This window comes from Marmota flaviventris, chromosome 7, assembly GCF_047511675.1.
Source record: "Marmota flaviventris isolate mMarFla1 chromosome 7, mMarFla1.hap1, whole genome shotgun sequence".
Classification (NCBI taxonomy): Eukaryota; Metazoa; Chordata; class Mammalia; order Rodentia; family Sciuridae; genus Marmota; species Marmota flaviventris.
Window position 1 is genome coordinate 123,677,470 of NC_092504.1, and position 19,144 is coordinate 123,696,613.

At 45.8% G+C, this 19,144-nt stretch overlaps 1 protein-coding gene across 9 annotated transcripts in view; it reads left to right on the plus strand.

Annotated features, from left to right (window-relative positions):
• The first annotated feature begins 298 nt into the window (after positions 1-298).
• The window catches only part of Znf827 (zinc finger protein 827), a 163,261-nt gene continuing 144,415 nt past the window's right edge, over positions 299-19,144 (plus strand). For all 9 annotated transcript variants that reach the window (XM_071614640.1, XM_071614641.1, XM_071614643.1 and 6 more), the window contains exon 1: positions 299-952. In XM_071614640.1, coding sequence (XP_071470741.1) covers positions 910-952 — 43 coding nt within the window. In that variant the 5' untranslated portion in view covers positions 299-909. The remainder of the gene's footprint in view (positions 953-19,144) is intronic.

A 19,144-nucleotide genomic window follows, 5' to 3' on the forward strand; every position in this document is an offset into this window, starting at 1 on the left:
AAATGTAGTTTAATAAACAAAAGAAAGTTAAGAGAGCAATCTATCTCCTTTAAAAAAAAAATCAGTAAAATAATGAACGGATCGTTGTTGAAAGAGTGGGAAAAACTTTTTTCCCCCCTAGATTTGGCGACTAGCGGGATAAATTCGAAGAACTCCATCCCACCCCCGCACGCGCGCCCCCCATTCTTTGCAGACAGAGCGGTTGTAAATCCGAGGCTGAGTCCGCCCTGGGAGCCTTAGGGCACCTTTCCTCTTTGCTCTGCGTGTGTGTGTGTGTGTGTGTGTGTGTGTGTGTGTGTGTCTAGCTCTCGCTCTTTCCCTCAGTCTGTGCCTCTGTGTGTGTGTGAGTGTGTGTGTGACAGAGAGAGAGAGGGAGAGAGAGCGCGAGAGGAGAGAGAGAGAGCGAGAAAAAGAGAGAGAGAGAGAGAGCGAGCGAGCTGTGAGCTGTGCTGCCGCCGCCGCTGCCCTTTGATCCCGACATTAGTGTTAGGGGCTCGGAGACACAGAGCGCGGCCATAGACACCGCCGCACCGGCACTCATTTATTTATACCTCCCATCACACACGCGAGCACAGGACACACACACACTCACACCTATTAGATCCGTTTCCATTGAAGAATATTACGCTCGGGGACAAGCCAGGTGCACGACCAAAAATTAAAAAAAAAAAAAAAAAAAAAAGAGGAGAAAAAAAAAAAAAGAAAAGAAAGAAAAGAAGAAACCCCTCTTCTGGCTCCAGGAAACAAGCTTCAACCCATTGCACACACCGGAGAGAAGGGGTTTCCCCCTGCCCGCCCGCCCGCCCCCCAACTACCTCCCCGCTCCTGCCAGTGTCTGCCTCTCTGCCCCCACGGGGGTTTATTTGATCTCACATTAACCAAGGAGGAGAATGTGAGAAAAGGGGGAAAATGCCCAGGAGGAAGCAGGAGCAGCCCAAGCGCCTTCCCTCACGTAAGTCATCCCTTCTCCACCTCCTCTCGTGCCATTTTCTCGCTCTCCCTCTCCTCTTTCCCCTCCGCAGCCTCCTCCGTTGTTTTCTGCATTAGTTTAGGGTTACAGAGGTGAAACTGACAAAGACACAGCCCGGGTTACTCCTCGTTTAGGTCTATGCTGAGGCAGCCATGTTGGTGATGATCAGCCCCGTGCCCTTTCTATTCTCTCTCTCTTTTTCTTTCTTTCTCTCGCCCCCCCTCTTTTTTTCCTTGAGATCGGGCTTTTTTCCCCCTTTGCCTCCCCCTCCCCCTCCTCACTCCGGGTTGCTGGGGGGAGGGGGCGAAAGCGGGAGGAGGGGAGTAGTGTGGATGCCGGGGTTTTTACCGGGGGCTGGGGGGGAGGTGGGAGAGGTTGGAATCTTAAAAAAAAAAAAAAAAAAAAAAAATTCCTTGTGGCTCCCGGTGCCTGGGGTGCGGGGGTCGGGGCGCGCGGCGGGCAGGGGGCCGTGACATGGCGTTTGGGGGTGCCGGGGCGAGGGCGCGCGGCCGCCCGCCGGGCTCGGGATCCAGGGAGAGGTCCGTCTCCGGCTAAAGGTTGCGCCGGGGTTGGTCGGCCCCGGAGCCGCCGGCGGCAGCGGCGGCGGCTGGAGCAGGAGGAGGCGGAGGTGGAGGAGGCGGCGGCGGAGGAGGGGAGTCGGGGGCGGGCGAGGCGGGAGCGGCCGGGGAGGGTGTGGGGGCACCGCACACAAACACACGGGGATACACGCGCCGCCGGGCGGCTGCTCCGCGGCGCCGGGGCGAGGGGGCGCGCCGGGGCGCGGGGCGGCCGGGCGGGGGGCGAGGCCGGGCAGCGGCGGGCGGATGTGGGGTGCGGGAGCTGCGCCGAGGCGGAGGCAGGAGGCAGGGCGGCTCGCGGCGCGCGAGGTCCCTGCAGAGCTGAGGGGAGGGAGGAGCAGGGCTCCTGGCCGCAATAAAATGCGGGGTCAGTGGGAGCAGACGGAGCCGGGCGAGACTCGGGCTCCCAGACCCCCCTCCCCGGCGAGCCTGAGCAGAGTCCAGGACTAAAGTGCATCACAGCCCTCCCCGGCGGCAGCCACACACACCAACTGGAGACACACACCCGCCGGCACGGCCCGGTCCCCTTCCCCTCCTCCACCCGCGCCCCCGGTCCCTCTCCGCCCTCCCTGGGCTTTTCTTTGCGAGACTCTTAACTTTTCCCCCACTCCCTCTCCAGTTCCCCCCGCCCCCCCAATCTTTCTCCGCTTTGAGTGTTCCGAGATGCTGCTAAAGCTAAAAGTGAAGGAGAAAGAAGCAACTAAAAATATCCCCCGGGGCCGCCCGGCTCCTTGAATGCAGGGAAGAGGGGGCAGGGGAGAAGGCGTGGGGCGGGGTGACGGGGAGGAGGGGACGCGGGAGGCGCCGGAGGGAGGGGTCGGGGGAGACGGAGGGTCAATTTCTCCTCTCTCCCCCCCGCTCTGCTCCCCTCTCCCGGCGGTTTGGCGCTGCTCGGAGCCCGATCCTGCAAAACCCGGGCTGGGGGCGGGAGCGGAGCCGGAGCGCCCGCCCGCCCGGGTGTCAGGCCGACGTGGTCGGTCACCTGAAGTTCACGGAGGGTGGGGGAAGGGTTAAGGTTATGGTGTCTCGGGCTCGGGTTGTGTGTGAGCGTGTGCGTTTCCGCTGCAGACAGGCAGCGCGATCGATCTCCCCCTCGCGAAATATCCGCGGCGGTGCCTGCCCGGGGGACCGCGAGGGGGGCGCGGGCTGCCGGGGCCGGGCGCCCCCGCGGCTCCGTGTCACCCGGGCCGCGGCCGAAGTGGCGAGCAAGGGCACTTGCAGGCAGTCCGCTCCGCAAACATTCCTCTTTCTTTCCCCTTCCCGGTACGCAGGGAGTCGACGCACAGGGCTTGGGTTGTGCTTTTTTTTCCCCTTCCTTTAAAAAAAAAAAAAATGCCCCTGTGCAGTCCTTTCTTCGCCTGCCCGCTAGAGGTTCTGAGGATAATATCACATATGTAATATATATGCACATAAAATCACTCTCAGGCGGCTGCGTGTGTAGGGAAATTTTGTGCGAGGAGGAGAAGGCGGCGGAGTCGGGGAGGGCGAGTTGGGAGGCTCCGCGCAGCGATTCACAGAAAACTCACAGCAGTTGGTGGAGAGTGCGTGCACATGGCCGGCCGGCCACTGCGCCCAGCTCTTCTCGGGGGCGTGTGGGGGAGCGGGCGGAGGCCGGAGTCCCCGCGGGGGCCACGGGGGAGGCTTGCCCTGCTCCGACAAAATGGGCTTCAGTGTTCTCTGCGAACTTGCCCTTAGATGGCAACTTTGGGAGCTGATGAGCTTGTGTGCGAAAACCAGGGCGGTGAGGTTATTTGGTCATTTTCCTTTCTTCTCCCCCTGCTTTAAGAAAAAGAAAGAAAAGAAATAAAGAAAAGAAAAGTTGGCTAGGTTAGAGGGAGGGTGGGAGAAGAGAAGGGATTTATCTGTTTGGGCTGTGACGGAGATGGAACGGCCGTGCCTCCCGTTGTGTGCAGCGCTGTCGGGCAGCTGCAGCCTGCCCTGCCGGTGACCTTGACCCTGACCTCGTGCGACTACCCGCTCCGTCTGAGAGGAAATTCAGGCTCCATTTTAGCTCGTGTGCCTGGTGGGCCTCTCCTGCGCGCTGGTGCCTGGTGATGAAGTTATATTTTGAGAGTGGGGACTCTCCCACCCTGTTCTCTAATTGAATACTGGTATCTCCTCACTTAAAAATCGCCTTCCTCTTTCACTCCTGTAAAGCTGCTTTTTCCAAAGTAAGAAGCAATTTACCTTTGGAAACACCTTAAACGTCCTTCCAGTTTTAAAAGGGAAGCCTTAATTTGAGAAGCTTTTCCACTTACCTTTGCATTGAATGGATTTTTATGGATGTGTGCTGCCTGTTCTAAGCGGGGTTTACACATGTTTTATAAGCAATTTGCATTTGGACTAAGAGCAATTTCTGGGCAAATGGTGTATTTTGCAATTCAGTCACACTAACCCAAGGCTGGCTAAGTGCTGAGTGAGGCTTGGAGCGACTTGCAAGTGGTATCTAGATGTAATAAATATTGACTTGGGTAAAAATTAGTGTTAATTTCTATTTATTATAGGGTATAATTGCAGTCCTAAGTCCTAGTTGTAATGATAAACTCTTGGTTTGTATGCTTGTTTGTTTATGTGTAAGGGAAGGATTTTTCTTCCCCTGGAGAACTATGTTCTATCGAAGTTAAAATGTAGTTAAGTCTGGGGATTAAAGTTGCTTGAGAGAAATCATCCCAGGGTTTTAAGAAGTTATATAGGAGCAGGTTTAGAAAGTTGACCCTATAAGGAAGGAGTAATGTGTGCAATGTTGGGGGTAGGGAAAAGGGGTGATAGGGGAATGAACTGGGGCAAATTGCTTCACAGCCAAAGAGCCCTTCTGAGTAAATACAAAAGTGATTAAAGCCCCTATTGATAGGTTGTTTTAAGAATCTGTAGAACCCAGTAAACACATTTAAGAAGTGCAAATTAGAATATGTAAAAAGGAAACTTGTGAAAACAATCTATAGTAAATTTGGAATGCTTTCCACTTCCTCTTAGGTCTCTTCCTGGCCTCTGCACCCCACAATTGTATGACTAAAGATTTCTAAAGCATAAACTATTGCTACTTACAGACTTGTTCTATCTTGGATTTATTTCTCTTTTATTAAGTATACTACTAGCCAGGCACAGTCTGGGTCTGTGACACCCACAGTCCTCCCACTCGACAGCACAGACACCAGGGAACCTGGAAGTTCTACTCTCCAGTGGATTAGTCGTGGAAATCCAGACTAGCACTTGGTACTATCTGATACCAACTCTGGGGTGAGCCTCAGCCCCTGGCACCGAGTCCCAGCAATTCCCCAGGCTGGGCTCTGGCCTGCTAAGGTTTCCTAGCTCCTTCTGTTCAGCTAGACACCCCTGGGACTCTTCAGAACCGAATTAGCTTTGGAGATGGGCGAGCCTTTAACCTGACACTACTAACCGAAGCCCTGGGTTTCTGATTTAAAATTCTACAGTCATTTCCTCTTGGGCCTCTGAGGGGTGTGTGTGTGTGTGTGTGTGTGTGTGTGTGTATGTGTGTGTGTGTGTTTGTTTTTGTTACATTGGCCTCATACATATGCAGGAAAAAATGGCCAGCTCTATAGAGTTGAGTGGGGATCCTACTGACAAATCAAAAAGAAGTTCTGTATTAACTTTTGGAGGCACCCCACCACCACCACCAGCAAAAGGTGTTAAACCTGTATTATTTTCAAGGGTTGGTTTTAAAAGTTATAATTCCAAATAAAATCTTTGTTTCTTGGCTTAAGGTTGTAATGATCATTTGGAGTCTTAAATGTGATCCTGTTGCTGTTGTTGATGGCTCTTTTACAAAAGTTCTTTCCATTAACAAGGTCCAGTACCATGAAGTATGTCCTCCTGGTCGGTCCTTTGAGCTTTAACACATGCTTATTTTTAGCAGAATTCCAAACTGCATCTCTTAAGGTTCATCAGCCTAACAAGAGGAAGAAGGAAACCACTAGGTATGGGGCTAGGCTCTTTATGAACCTCATAACAAACTGAAGAGGGAGAGGATATAGGAAGGGCTTTTTCCTATGTTTATTGCATCTGTAAATCCTTCTACTATTGATGATCAGCTTTTTAAAGATTTCCTCATTAGCATCAACTCATCCATAAACACGTGAGTTTAGATCCTATTACACTTACCATTGGAAATTTGTCTGATCCCTGTTCTTGAGCGGGAGCACAAAAGGAAAAGTACTAAAACAACTGTTTTATTATTCCAGAACTTTCACTGTTTACTCAGTCGTGGGTCAAGACTAGGATAGGTAATTATGTTTTCCATTAACAAAACTTGAAGTATTCTCTCCTGCTTTCTAGTAAAATTGGGGACGAGAATGACTGGAAAGGAACAGGACATATATACAGACATATGTATCCCTATATTCAGGTGTTTAGATATACCTGTATATAGATACATTTTAATAATTTTATGAGTCTTTTTTGGTCTGATGAAGGAGAAGCATTAAAAAAAAATTAACTCTTTCCCCTTATTTTTTTTTAATGGTGCTGGGAATCGAACCCAGGGCCTTACAGGCAAGCACTCTACCATTGAGCCACATTCCCAACTCCTCCCCATTTGTTCTTATTAATTTTTGCAGTGACCAGGCACTACCTCTTGACTAACCATGGTAGCAACCACATGGGGAAAATTTTCAGTCTGAAGTAGCACAATATTTCATGACTCCTGTCAGCCAGGGCTAATGATTCTAAGGGACCAAGTAGCAGTTTGGGCTGATGATAGGTAATAATGCCTTGCTGGTCTCCAAAAAGAACATCTAGGTATTCCTGATACAGTAAGGAGGGTATCACTGGGGTTTCCTGCTAAAACAGGGAAGACGGCTCAAAATCACATTCCTTCTAATGCTTCAAATAGTTTCTAATAAAAAAATTGATTTTTAATTTATCTGTGTGCTGCCATCTCGCTCTGGAGATGACACAGCTGGTATGAGTTGACAAGTCTCTGCACAAAGTGTTAATAAATCATGCTGGAGAAGGATAAATTGGACAGCTTTTGGCTAGTGTTAGAGCTTGCTGTGCATTTGGTATTTTAGAGTCTTTGAAGGGCCTCTATTAGGACAGTTCCATAAGAGGTGTAGAAAATCTCTGCCTCGAGAAGCTTGTAAAATTAAATGGACAGAGGTTGTGGACACACCCAAGGGCGAGTGTGTGTTGCTGGAATAGCCAGGCAGGATTCTCCTGGGATCAAAAGTTGGTTTAGTAGTATAAGGAGTCCTGTCAATATCAACATGTTCTTGTGGAAAAGGCCAGGTTAGGATACATGGTGCTGGCCTGGGTTCACTTAGTAATCCCAGTAGTATGGATTCAGATCACGTCTGGATGAGTTAGTTCCACTAAAGAGAAAAGCTCTTGTCCTGCATCGTTAATGCTGGTCATATATGCAAATTGGCATCTTTGGACTCAAAGATGAGATGGCCTAGTCCATATGGGCTGCTATAACAAAATGCCTTGGTCAGGTAATTTATAAATGAAAAATTTATTGCTCAAAGTTCTGGACGTTGGGAAGTCCAAGATCAAGGTAATCACAACTTCAGTGTCTGGTGAGGGCTCCATCTCTGCTTCAACAATGGCTCTGCTTTCTGACCACACAGGGAGGAGGAGGCAGCTAAGCTTTATTGGGCTTCTTATAGAAAGGCACTAATTCCTTCATCAAGGTTCTTCCCGAATGACCTAATCACCTCTCAAAGGCCACACCTCTCGTGAACTTTGGGGGAGCATAAACTTTCCCACCACAGCACAAGGTATGAAGGAACCGGAAGATACCACATTGCTACACTGTATGAAACTTCCTTGATATCTGTGACTGGTCCCCAGTGTCATTCTGTTTGGGCTGAAAGGCATGATATTCCTGGGATTAAGTTAGTATGTCCGTTAGCCCTCAATTGAAGTTGTCCTGTCCTCCTTGGGTCTTTTTTTAAATATCTGCTGGAGAATTAGAATAGGAGAAGGAAAAACAAACAGACCAGGCTGGCGCTGATCTCTCCATTCTGAGTGATGTATTAGTAATTTTCTATAATTTAATCAGACTGGTCGCAGAACAAGATAATGAGAGTATGACCTACAAAATAGGAATTTTGAGTGCGTTAAAGGGTTTCTAGCATCAGGTTTTACAAGACCATGGGTTTTGTGGTGAAGGAATAGATTTGGGGTTTTCTCTTATTGGAAAGAAATTCAGGCCAGGCCTGGTAAGAGGTCTGAGTTTTCATTCCTGTTTTGGTTTAGTTAATGTGCTCTTAGGATCATGTTAGGGGCACATACCGTGAGGGATGATTCTTTCCTCCTTTTGATGTACATTTTTTTCTCTCTCTCCCTTAGCTGTGTTGCTCAGGGATTCCTACCGTCTAGGACTGAGTGTGTAGAACACTTTATGTCTTCTGTCATATTAAATAATATGCAAATCACTGAACTTAGAAAGAGTTGAGGATACTTGACACACTGGTTTCTCTCTACTTTCTTCCTTCTGCTTGGGAGCAAGTTTTGTATTTCTGTCCCCTGTAAATTATATTTTTATGATATTGGAGAATAGTATATGACTAGGTGCTAACACAAGGGCCTGTCAGTGACTCTTATCATTCCCCAGGGACTCACCTTGGCTAGAATTGCTACAGTTTTAAGGTAGATTTCTAAATTAAAATCAGACTTTGACTTTATATTAGTCTTAGACCACATGGTGCATATTGCTGTTTAATTTATAAAAGTCAGTTTCACCCCATGTATGTACACACACACACACGGCTATACTGTGTCTGATTTTATAAAATGTATAGTGCTAGGTGGCCATGGTGTGAGGTCAGAATGTGGCCTTTAGCAACTGTGCTTTTCACAGACTGAACTGGGGTTATACCCAGTGTGGTAGAGTCTGTGTGCCTTAAAGGTCTATTATCCAACTGTCCAGTTTCTTATTAAAACACAGTCTCCACCCCTGAATTTCTGTCTCTGGAGTTCTTAAATGGCCAGGTACTCTTTGCTTTTGTTTTTAACAAAGTCCAAGGTCTGGGAAAGTAACTCAGTGTTAGAGCACATGCTTAACCTGCATGAGGTCCTGGGTTCCAACCCCAGCACTGAAAAAAAGAAAAGAAAGAAAAAGAAAATCCAAATTCAGCAAAGTTTGTCTACTATCAAGGAGTAAATCCATAGACCTCCTCAGAGCCTGAAGAACAAACCCTAAAATAACCTCTCTCCTTCTCTGATAATTTCTACATGCGTCACAAGAGTGGTTGGACCCCCTTAGAGGCATGGTGTGGAGGAAACTAGGAGGGGAGAGAGATGTGGATCTCAGGGTAAACGGTCTGAGTGCTCTGAATGAGTTGGCCTTCAAAGGCGACTGAAGAAGGCCAGGCGAAATGATCTTTTACATGATTGATTAGCAGCATTCGACTTATCTGAGCCTTCAAGCTACTGAACTTGTGGAGGATGGTGGATTTTCTCAAGTTATGTAGTGCTAGTACCTTGGGCTGCCTGATGCTGTGTGCTTAAAAAAAATTTCTTGTTGTTTTGAAATGAGAAAGAGAAAATATCATCTGTGACTTTGTGTTCCTTTCCTGTCTGCTGTATATGGTGCAAGAACTTCATTTGCTTTTGAAGTTCATAGGGTGGGGGTCAAATGCACAGACTCTGGTGCTTGGTTTTTCAGATCCCACCCCGGCCACTGGCTAGCTGTGTGATCTTGGGCGGATGACTGAACTTTCTGTTCTCCAGTTTCCTCATCTTTAAATAGTTATAATAGTTCCTATACCACAGAGTTATCCTAAGGATTATTTGAATACATATATAAATGTAAATGTTACATGTCCGTGTCAAATCATGCTTAATTAGTGTGTGCTTTGTTGAAAGAGCTCAATAATATTACCCGTTATTAAGTATATGAAATGTTTATTTGCTTAGATTGTGATTAGATTATAGACATTTCTGATCTAGAATTTTATGGTAGTTTCTGTATTTTTTTAAAATTCTGTTTTCAATGAATCTCAGTAGTGTGATGTGGAATAACAATATGATATGGTAAAAATTCTTTTACGAGACCATTACCATAGGGCTTGACCAGTACTTGTTTCATAGTCCCACAGTATTATATTGGGCTTTCACTGTAGGAATGAGTTTGTTCCTCTGGTCACACGATTTGCTCTGAATTACATTTAAGTTGTGTAATAATCCTATGAATTATGGCTTAATTTTACTCTAAACTGAGAATAGTAAATCCTCCTGTGGAGATTTATAGTGAGACTGAAATGAGAGAATAGGTGTTTAATAAAGGTTTGTTTATTTATTCATTTGTTCAACAGGCTGTCCACTGATTAAAATAACCGAGGGGAAATTGATATTGTGTTTTCCATATGTTATAGGGGTCATAGTTCAGATTTACACAGAAAGGAGGAGAGGCAGGGCCTGTTGTTTCCAATCACAGGGATCCAGTCCAAGAGAACGTGTTCAGTGAGTCTTAAGTAAAGGACTGAGGTAAGCGTGTGTGTGTGTGTGTGTGTGTGTGTGTGTGTGTGTGTTTGAGCCTATCAGAGGTCACAGCCTGGTACCATACCGAGGTGTTTTGCCCCACAGGGTATGTTTAAAAACTTGAAGCAACATTTTGGAGATTGGAGGTTTCACATAAAAATCCAAATTTCCAGCTTCTTTTGAAAACTTGGAAGAGACAGCAGCACTGGGCCCACCTCCCCACATGGCAGCAATCTGCTGTGGCTGTCTCCCTTCCCCGGGCATGTGCTCGTCAGTCTGCCACAGTTCCTACCACTCGGCCACCGTGTCCCCATATGCACACACACCTGCCCACCTTCCCCAGGTCTCTTTCCTCCTGGTCCCTGCAGGCATTTGGATGAGAACCTGTTCTACATTCTCTAATGTTAATTCATCACTGAGTCAAAGGTACTGTGTCCCGCATTCTGGGGTGGCACAGAGAAGCAGTATGAGGTAGGGATTATGGTCCTGGCTGTACTACATTTAGCTGTGACATTCGCAAGTAACTGCCATCCTCTGCCTGTTCTTCTCATTTGTAAAATGGGGGACATTGTCGGCTGTACGGGAACTAAAGGAGCTCATACGTGCGGATTCAGAGGTGGTGTGTCTGGCGTGTAGTATCTGCACAGTAAGTGCCCGCCACCGTAGTACACCTGACAAGTGGCTTCATGTCAACGGAGGATCTCCCTAGAATGCTTTCACTGCGCCGTGTAGTTAATCAATCTTGCTGCCCTTCAGTTTCTGATCACCATTAAGCAACCTAGTGTTTCTCACCCCTGGCTGCAGATTGGAATCACCTGGGAGATTGAAAAAGGTCAAACACCCCTATAGCCGGGAGTTCGGTGGTCCAGGGTGGAGCCTGGGACTGGACTTTTTTTAAAGTCCTCTGGGTGATTTGAATGAATCAAATCATTCAAGGGTTGAGGACCCCTGAACTAACCAGAACGCCCACTCTGGGATGATGTCATTTCAGCCAGGAATAAAGACATGTGATGCTGAGCCCCGGCAGTTTATTGACCATACTTTCTTAGATCCTAAAATGAGCTCATGGACTTGAGTAATTGGCTCCAGCTCCAGGAAACCAGAGGCTGGGGAAGGAACCTGCAATAGGCAGGCGACAGAAACCCCAGTCTTCTCCCTCACAGTCCCTCCCCCCCACCCCGGGGGAGGCCACAGTTTTCTGTCCGATGGCCAAGCTTTCTCATGGGTTTTGTGACCTTCAGCCAGTTGCTTACCCTCTCTGTGCTTAAGTAGCTCCAGATTGTAAACTGGATAAGAGTACGTCACCCAAACCTTCTATTTACATTATGCCTTAAGGTTCCTGAAGCAGTTTCATGGATGTCGTCTGCTTGTGAGGTGGAGAAGGGCTGCCTGTCCCGCCTATGGGACAGCAGTGGAAACGGAACCACAGAGAGGGCAAGAAACTAGCTCAGAGTCACCAGCGTCTGCATTTCCAAGGGCAGGACCCTCTGACATCTCTCGAGGCCCAGTGCTGCTCAGAGGTGCATGAAATCTTCATGGAGTCTCACAGTCTGCAGGTGATGTCTGGGCCCCCTGCAGGCCCCCCTGCAGGCCCCCCAGAGCCTCGGCACCCCTAAGGTTCCCTTAGGTGCTGATGGAACACGTTGGCTCCAAGACTCATGCCAACGTGTGCTGCTGAGAACGTTTCTTTCCTTGAGGACTGGAGAGCTGGGTTTTTGACCTTAGACTGAGCAGAGGGCAATAGAACAGAGTCGCATGCAGTGACACTTTCTGGGGCCGGGAGTACATGCTTCATATGGCGAGCGCTGCCTTCTGGAATGGCCTAGAATTAGGCATCTAATCTGTGCTTGTTGGGCCCACTCGTTAACCCAGCGAGCCTCCTCAGAGAATGAAACACAGCTGTATTTGGGAGGAAACAGTGTGGGAGACCCCACGCGCCAGGAAAGGTTCCTGAAATGTGCTGTGTGATTTCTCCCTTCTGGGGGAAGCCAGCCTCCAACAAGAACTTGCAGAGTTTTAATCTGACCTGAAGGAGAGAGCAGTCGGAGTGTGCTGCTTGTATGGAGATTTCTTGGAAAACTGGGAATGGAACCACCATTTGACCCAGCTATCCCTCTCCTTAGTCTATACCCAAAGGTCTTAAAAACAGCATACTACAGGGACACAGCCACATCAGTGTTTATAGCAGCACAATTCACAATAGCTAAACTGACCAACCTAGACGCCCTTCAGTGGATAAAAAAAAATGTGGCATATGTACACAATGGAATATTACTCAGCAATAAAAGAGAACAAAATCATGGGATTTGCAGGTAAATGGATGGAGTTAGAGAAGATAATGCTAAGTGAAGTTAGCCAATCCCAAAAAAACAAATGCTGAATGTTTTCTCTGATATAAGGAGGCTGATTCATAGTGGGATAGGGAGCAGGAGCATGGGAGGAATAGATGAACTCTAGATAGGGAAGAGGGGTAGGAGGGGAAGGGGGGAGGGGGTGTGGGGTTATTACAAAAAAAGAAAGTGCGCCGCTTCCCGACTTGCACGGGTATAGTACCTTTGGTGGAGATCCACAGACACACCTATTGCTCCTTGAGGCTCCTTGAGGCCTTTTGCATTGATGAGAAAACACAAGGACAAGAGAAAATACAAGTAATTTGAATAGGACTTGATGGTCTCCTGAGGTTGGAATCACAGAAATCTTTGATAAGATAAGGACCTGTTAAATAGATAAATATGTAAAAACTACCCAGAAATGAAGAAGTGTAAACAAGAAGTATAAGCTTATTTTTAATAATCTATATTGAGTTTAATGACAAAACTGGTACACGGTTAGTCCAAATAATTAAAATTGCCTGTAAACGTCTCAAGTGTGAATGTCCCCTCATCCCAACTTCCACCCCCAGAGAGAACACCTTAATTAGCAATATTTAAAAATATGAAATATGGGTGGGTGCATTTCTGCAGAGTTGGCTAATGTAGTTGAAGTCCTGAATTCAGTGCAAGGGTGGCCACATTGCTCTGGGAGCTGATGACATCACATCTCTGATGTTGAATCCCAGGTTGGATGCTTTGGTTTCAAGGGGGAAACTGACAAACTACCCATCAGAAGGGAGGCAGCAAGGACGTCGTAGGCTGTTAAAGTCATCTTATGAGGAGTTCATTACGGAGGCAGTGGGAGTGCTTAATTTGAAAAGAAGAGTGGGGGCGGATAAGAATTGTGCTCGGTATCTACGTTCAAATCTATGAAGTTCTGTTGAGTGAAAAAGGGAGGAACTTACATCGAATTGTCATTCATCCTAAATTGTCAGCTCACATGCGATAACCGGTGTGTTATTCTGTTATTCGTACATTTATTCATTGATTTCACCAGCGGGAGCTGAGTGTGTGTCAGGGATTAGAGGTTCCTAGAGCTGAGCAGAGCCTGGTCCCTGCTCTCAAGAGCCAAGTGGGCAGAGAAAGAGATGGAAACACAGAAGTCTGATTCAGCTTGAAAAATATTTTCACAGACTTGTGAAATGCTGAGTGGAAGATGGAGACAAGGCCCAATAGGGTAGAAGTTACAAAGATAAATTTGATTTGATAAGATAAGGACCTGTTGAATAATTTTAAAAAATGGAACAGTGATCTTGTGCTTATGAAGAAGTTGGCTCAACCACCTGTCGGGGTGATTTTTCAAAGAACTTCTAGTAATTCAGGATAGAGTGGGGAGAAGTGTTAAACTCTAAATTTATCTAATAGTATGAAAAAGAATTCTGTGACGTAAATGCTGCTTTGCTTAGTTTCTGTTATAAAATTGCATGCATGCTTCTGCCTCAGGAAGCACCTCTTTCAATATACTGCACTGAGCACCTTTTGGGAGTTAGAGTATATGGTACAACACATAAGGTGGAGTGATAGAGCAGTGACATCTTGATCGTCCAAGAGCTGTGGTTCCCATGTGCTGCTGAATCATTAAGTTCTGAGCATGTACCTGCTCAGAGAAGTTCTGTGGAACACAGTCTCTGCCAACAGTGCTTTCACATGTTGACACAAAACTATACAGAGGATAAGTACAAATCAATATGCGAACAAGTGCAAGAGATGTACTATGAATTTGATACATAAATGTTGGCAGAAATGCAAGTAGGAGGGATGGGCATAGGATCCTCGATGGGCATAGAGGAGTGACATCCCAAGCGCCCTCAAGGAATTGATGGATTCAGATGTTGAGAAGGGAGAGAAGATTCCAAGCACAAGGAATGTCATTAACCCCAAGCAGATGGGAGACTGTAAGAGAAGGGGCTTCCCTGAACCGCAGGGACCAACCTGGTGACATAAGGATAAGAAGCAGGAAAAATATGGCAGGTGCTGGCCCAAGTGATAGAGATTGTGATTGCTAAATTTAGAGGTTTGGGCGCAACTCAGAAATAAAACTGTAAAAGGGGCTGGGGCTGTAGCTCAGTGGTAGAGCACTTGCCTAGCATGCATGAGGCACTGGGTTCGAACCTCAGCACCACATAAAAATTAACAAATAAAATAAAGGCACTCTGTCCATCTACAACTACAAAAAAAATTTTTTAAAAAGAAATAAACTGTAAAGTATGGTAGCTTCCTGCACTTTAATAAAAATAGAGAGGGAGGGTGATGGCCGAAAGAAAGAGAGGCCCTTTTCAAGTAGAGAGGCCTCTTTGGAAAACCAAACTAGGGTGAGTGGCAGTGGATGTGACCGGCTGGAAGGGCTGGTGGGGGAGCCCTGCCCTGTGATGGGTTTCTGGGGGCTGGTGCTGAAAAGGTATGGCCAGGGCTCACCCCTTTCTTACCTCCTGGCTCCTGAATAATTAGCAAAGATGCAGTGCCTCCCTTTGAAGGGCATAAAGTATGTCCTCTTAAAAAAAAAATGTGTGTGTATCTTACATATATAATAAAGCATAGTGATAAAACAACATCAATAAAACTACCACCCCGTCTAACAAATTTCAACACTGAAAAATTGAACCTCTCCGAAGGGTATTCTTCTATTGCCACTTTTGTCCCAACACAAGTTCCCGTTATCGAATGTGTCTATTTATTGTCTCTTTTCATCTTCTCCATAGCTTTGCTGCATTGCTTGGCTTCACCTGTCTTGGAGATTTATAAAAGTAGTAGCATGCAGCAGGCCTTCTGCAGCTTGGTGTTCAACAGTTGCCTTTCTGGGATTTATCCGCGTTGCTGTGTGGAGCTTGCTGCGTCTGTTTCCACTGCTAACGCTGCACTGTAGAAACACTGCCATGGAGCTTGGCTCCTCTTTCGGCTGTTCTGAGCAGTGCTGCTGTGTGCATCTCACTGTCCAGGCTGGAGGGCTAATTTCCCTAAGATGCTGGTTCTCAAATAATTTGGTCCCAGGATCTCTTTTCCAGGACCCCTAGAAGTTAATGAGAACTCAGATGTGCTTTTGTGGATATGCACTATCACTTTAGAGATTAAAAATGAGAGATGCAGCATTTGCATCATTAAAAATGATGGTGATCTATTACATTTAAACTATAAATAATATATTTTTAATGAATCAAATGTGTTTTTCCAAAAAAATCAAAAGAGTGAGAAGAGTGGCATTGTTTTATATTTTTGCTATAACCTGTAATGCTTAGTAGAAGACAACTAGATTCTCTTTGCTTCAGTTGCTCAATCTACTCCAACAGGTGTGGGGTGGAGTAAAATCTCGCTTTGTACAGATATGTAATAGTCTGTTCAGATAACTGTGGATATTCTTTGAACTACATCAAAACTCAAAAAGAGGTAGCTTCTTAAAAGTGAGTTGTGATGCTTCATCCAAACACTTCAAAGTTGCCTAGCACATGTGAGGCCCTGAGTTCAATCCCCAGGACCACAAAACAAAAACAAACAACCCCCAAACCAAAACCAAAACAGTTCAATGAGTGTTCTGTGTTCTCTTACATTAGAATCTACTAGACCGTCTTATGTTTTGAGTAGTTCATCATGCATGTAACATCCGCATCGGACACTTGGGAAAATACTGGTTCCCTGAGTTATGCAGAGCCACTAAATATGGGTGCATTTCAACTGTACAGCATAAAAATTGTTAATATCAACAGAAAAATTATCTGAAAAACCTTTAAGTATTATATTGGGAAGCTGTCATTCACAGCATAGAATACAAATTTTTCCAAAACTTTAATGGTTACTTGAAAGTTTGAATCTTCTCATTGGCTAAAAAATACTGTCAGTTTTTCCTTGAAGTACCAGCTTTGCTTTATTCATTTTCAAGAAATATTCATTTCCACATTTGAAATTTGTCAGTTACTCTTTATTTTGAAAGTGATGCTGCGTGGAAGAGTGGCGAGCTCAGCCCCTGACCCAATGTCCTTTTCTCACCATAGCCAGCAGGCTTCAGTAAAGGCAGAAGTGCTTTATGCATGTTTCCTTACATGTATCAGAAAGATGTTTGCTCAGGAGCAATCTGCAATAAAATTAATAATGTCTTTGTCAAAGACATTCTTAAATAAAGCCAGCAGAGTTTTTCTGTTTGCCTTTTGTTTGTGTTTGTGCATTAGTTTTTGTTGTTGTTTTGCTGTGTGTAGCAGCAACAAATACAGTGACTACGAGTACGATTTAGTGCTATCTGCCCTTGGTATGAGCTAAAGTGTTAATAGTTTTTTTTCTATCGTTGCTTTTGTATCTTTGGCATAAATGTCAACAGGGTGAAATGGCAAATGATATCTTACTATTATTATGGAAGTAACTTTAATCTCAGGGCCTCAGAGGCCCCTGGGGATCTGTGGACCACACTTTGAGAACCACTACTGTTAGGTGCCTACCAGGAATAGAAACATCAAGTCTTGGTGTGTGTGTGTGTGTGTGTGTGTGTGTGTGTGTGTGTTTCTTTAGCTTTAGTTGGTAATGATATCATGCAGCACAATGTATTGTCACTGAAGAACTCAAAAGGCAGAGAACCCTGAGGATGAAGCACAGTTACCTTATAACTGCTTCTCACAGCTTTTGTTTAAAATAAAAGTAGTGTCTTAAATAAACTCGTTGGTTAAATTACCTTTCTTCTCTGTAAACACGTAGGTAACAGTGTCGATCTCTGAAGACGCGCCATGTTTGTCTGATGGCTTCCTGTTTGGAGGAGAACTCCTTTGGTCACCATGGACAAGAGATGGCTAAGGTTTTCACACCTGGGTTGCTGTCCTCACCTTCCATTAACCCACTCACTCAGGAACCTGGGTGAAATTCAAACACTGCTCCCTTCGCCACCACCATTGAATTGATCACCAAGTTTTATTTCAAAAATAGCTGCAGAATTCATCGTGCCCAGCCCTTGCCACTGCTATAGTGGATACTCTTACTATTTCCCATAAAGAATTAAAACAGTTGCCAACCTCATTCCCTTTTGTTTTGCTTCAATCTCACTTTCTCCATCCCCCACCCCAGCCCCTATAATCCAGTCTTCACACTGCCACCACAGTAGACTTTCTAAAACTCATACAATCCAGATAATCCTTACTTAAGATCTTTTCGCATTCCCTAAAAGGATGAAATTTGGATTTCTAGATTTTGAAGATGCTTCATCAACTGAATCTCCTTTCCTTTCACCTCCTGGATACTCCTTGATCATTCATATTGAATTATCTGTTCTGCAAATCATACTTACATTCCCTTACCTTGATATTGCTTTTTCCCTGCTTCTGGAATGTCTTCAACCCACGCGTCTGATCTCCCTATAACATCCAACTTCACCTCCAACACTGAGAAGCCCTTCCTGTTTCTCCTCTATCCCTACCATCGTCCCACCTGGCAGAACTAGGTGACTCCTTCCCTGGTCCCCACAGATGTATCACCGTAATCTCTCATATGCATAATTCCTTACTTATCCATGTTCTCATTGACCATGGGCTGTTTTAAGGACATTGGCTACTTATTTTTTTAGTGCCTTCTTGCCCATAACACTATTTGATATGTAGTAGGTACTCAATAAATATTGTTGAATAAATGAACAGAGAGAAGAGTTAAGAACTGGTCACAAAAGCAAAGAGATGGGAGATATTCTATAAATATTGTTGAATGAATGATAAGTCAAGAATGGGTCACAGAATCAAAGACAGGAGGTGTGCCATACATGCTGTGGAATGGATGAATAAATAAGTTAAGGTTGGATCACAGATTCAAAGGGTTTTAGGAGTGGAAAGGGCTTTGGAGACCATCTCCTGTTGTCTTCCTTTTTCAGAAACGAGAAAATGATTTCCCTAAATTGTGTGTCTGGACTGGGTAGGAGGTGAAGGACAGTGCCGTGGATGTAGCCTAGAGATGCCTAGAGAATGTGCTTCCGAGGACACTTGCCCAGAGGAGCAGAGGCCACGGCCTACACCACAGGGGACACCACAGTCTAAGTATAAGAGGGAATGTTTGTGGTTGGAAGTCTGGCACATTCCAGGCTGTGGAGTCTCCCCCTGCTATTGGCCGCTACGCTCTTTCTGTCCTCAGACTGTGCCAAGACTGTAAGATTTTCCTGATGACTGGGCATATTCTGCATCTGGATTCCATGTTCATAACAACCAGAAGTTTCCTGTCTCTTTGGTTGAGGTGACTGTGATATAGCGCTGGGGAGCAATAGCCATGTCCTGGGGTAAGCCCTACTGTGTAAAGCCACAGTCTACTCTTGAGATTCCTAGGTGGATTCCTGGGAGGAAGGGAAACTATTATTCTCTAAGTGCCAACTTGATGCCAGGTGCTTCACTTTCAAAATTCTCATCTAGCTTCAGAATGACCCTGTAAAATTGTGGTTAATAGCATCCTCCTCTGTGAATACAAACGTAGGATTCTGTGGGAGGGTCTGGGGCCAGGGCTTGTGTCACTCTGTTTTGCCTTGCTTTTTCATACTCTATAAATAATATTTTCCTATACAAAACTTCTTGTGGCCTTATTTTTACCAATTTGGCAAATTCATGAAGTTTCATGTATTTACTTGAAAGGAGAACCTCCAGTTGCCTGGTTTAGTGCTACCCGTGTTTTGCGGTTTACAACCCTTTGGTCCTCCCTGCAGGCCCACCATGGATAGGAGAGGGAGCAGGTGTTTTTATCTTACTTATGGATGAGGATCTGACCAGTGAACACAGACTCTACCATATCTGTTTGGTTCCCCAAACCCTGTCTATGGGTTAATATATAGTAGGGTCTCC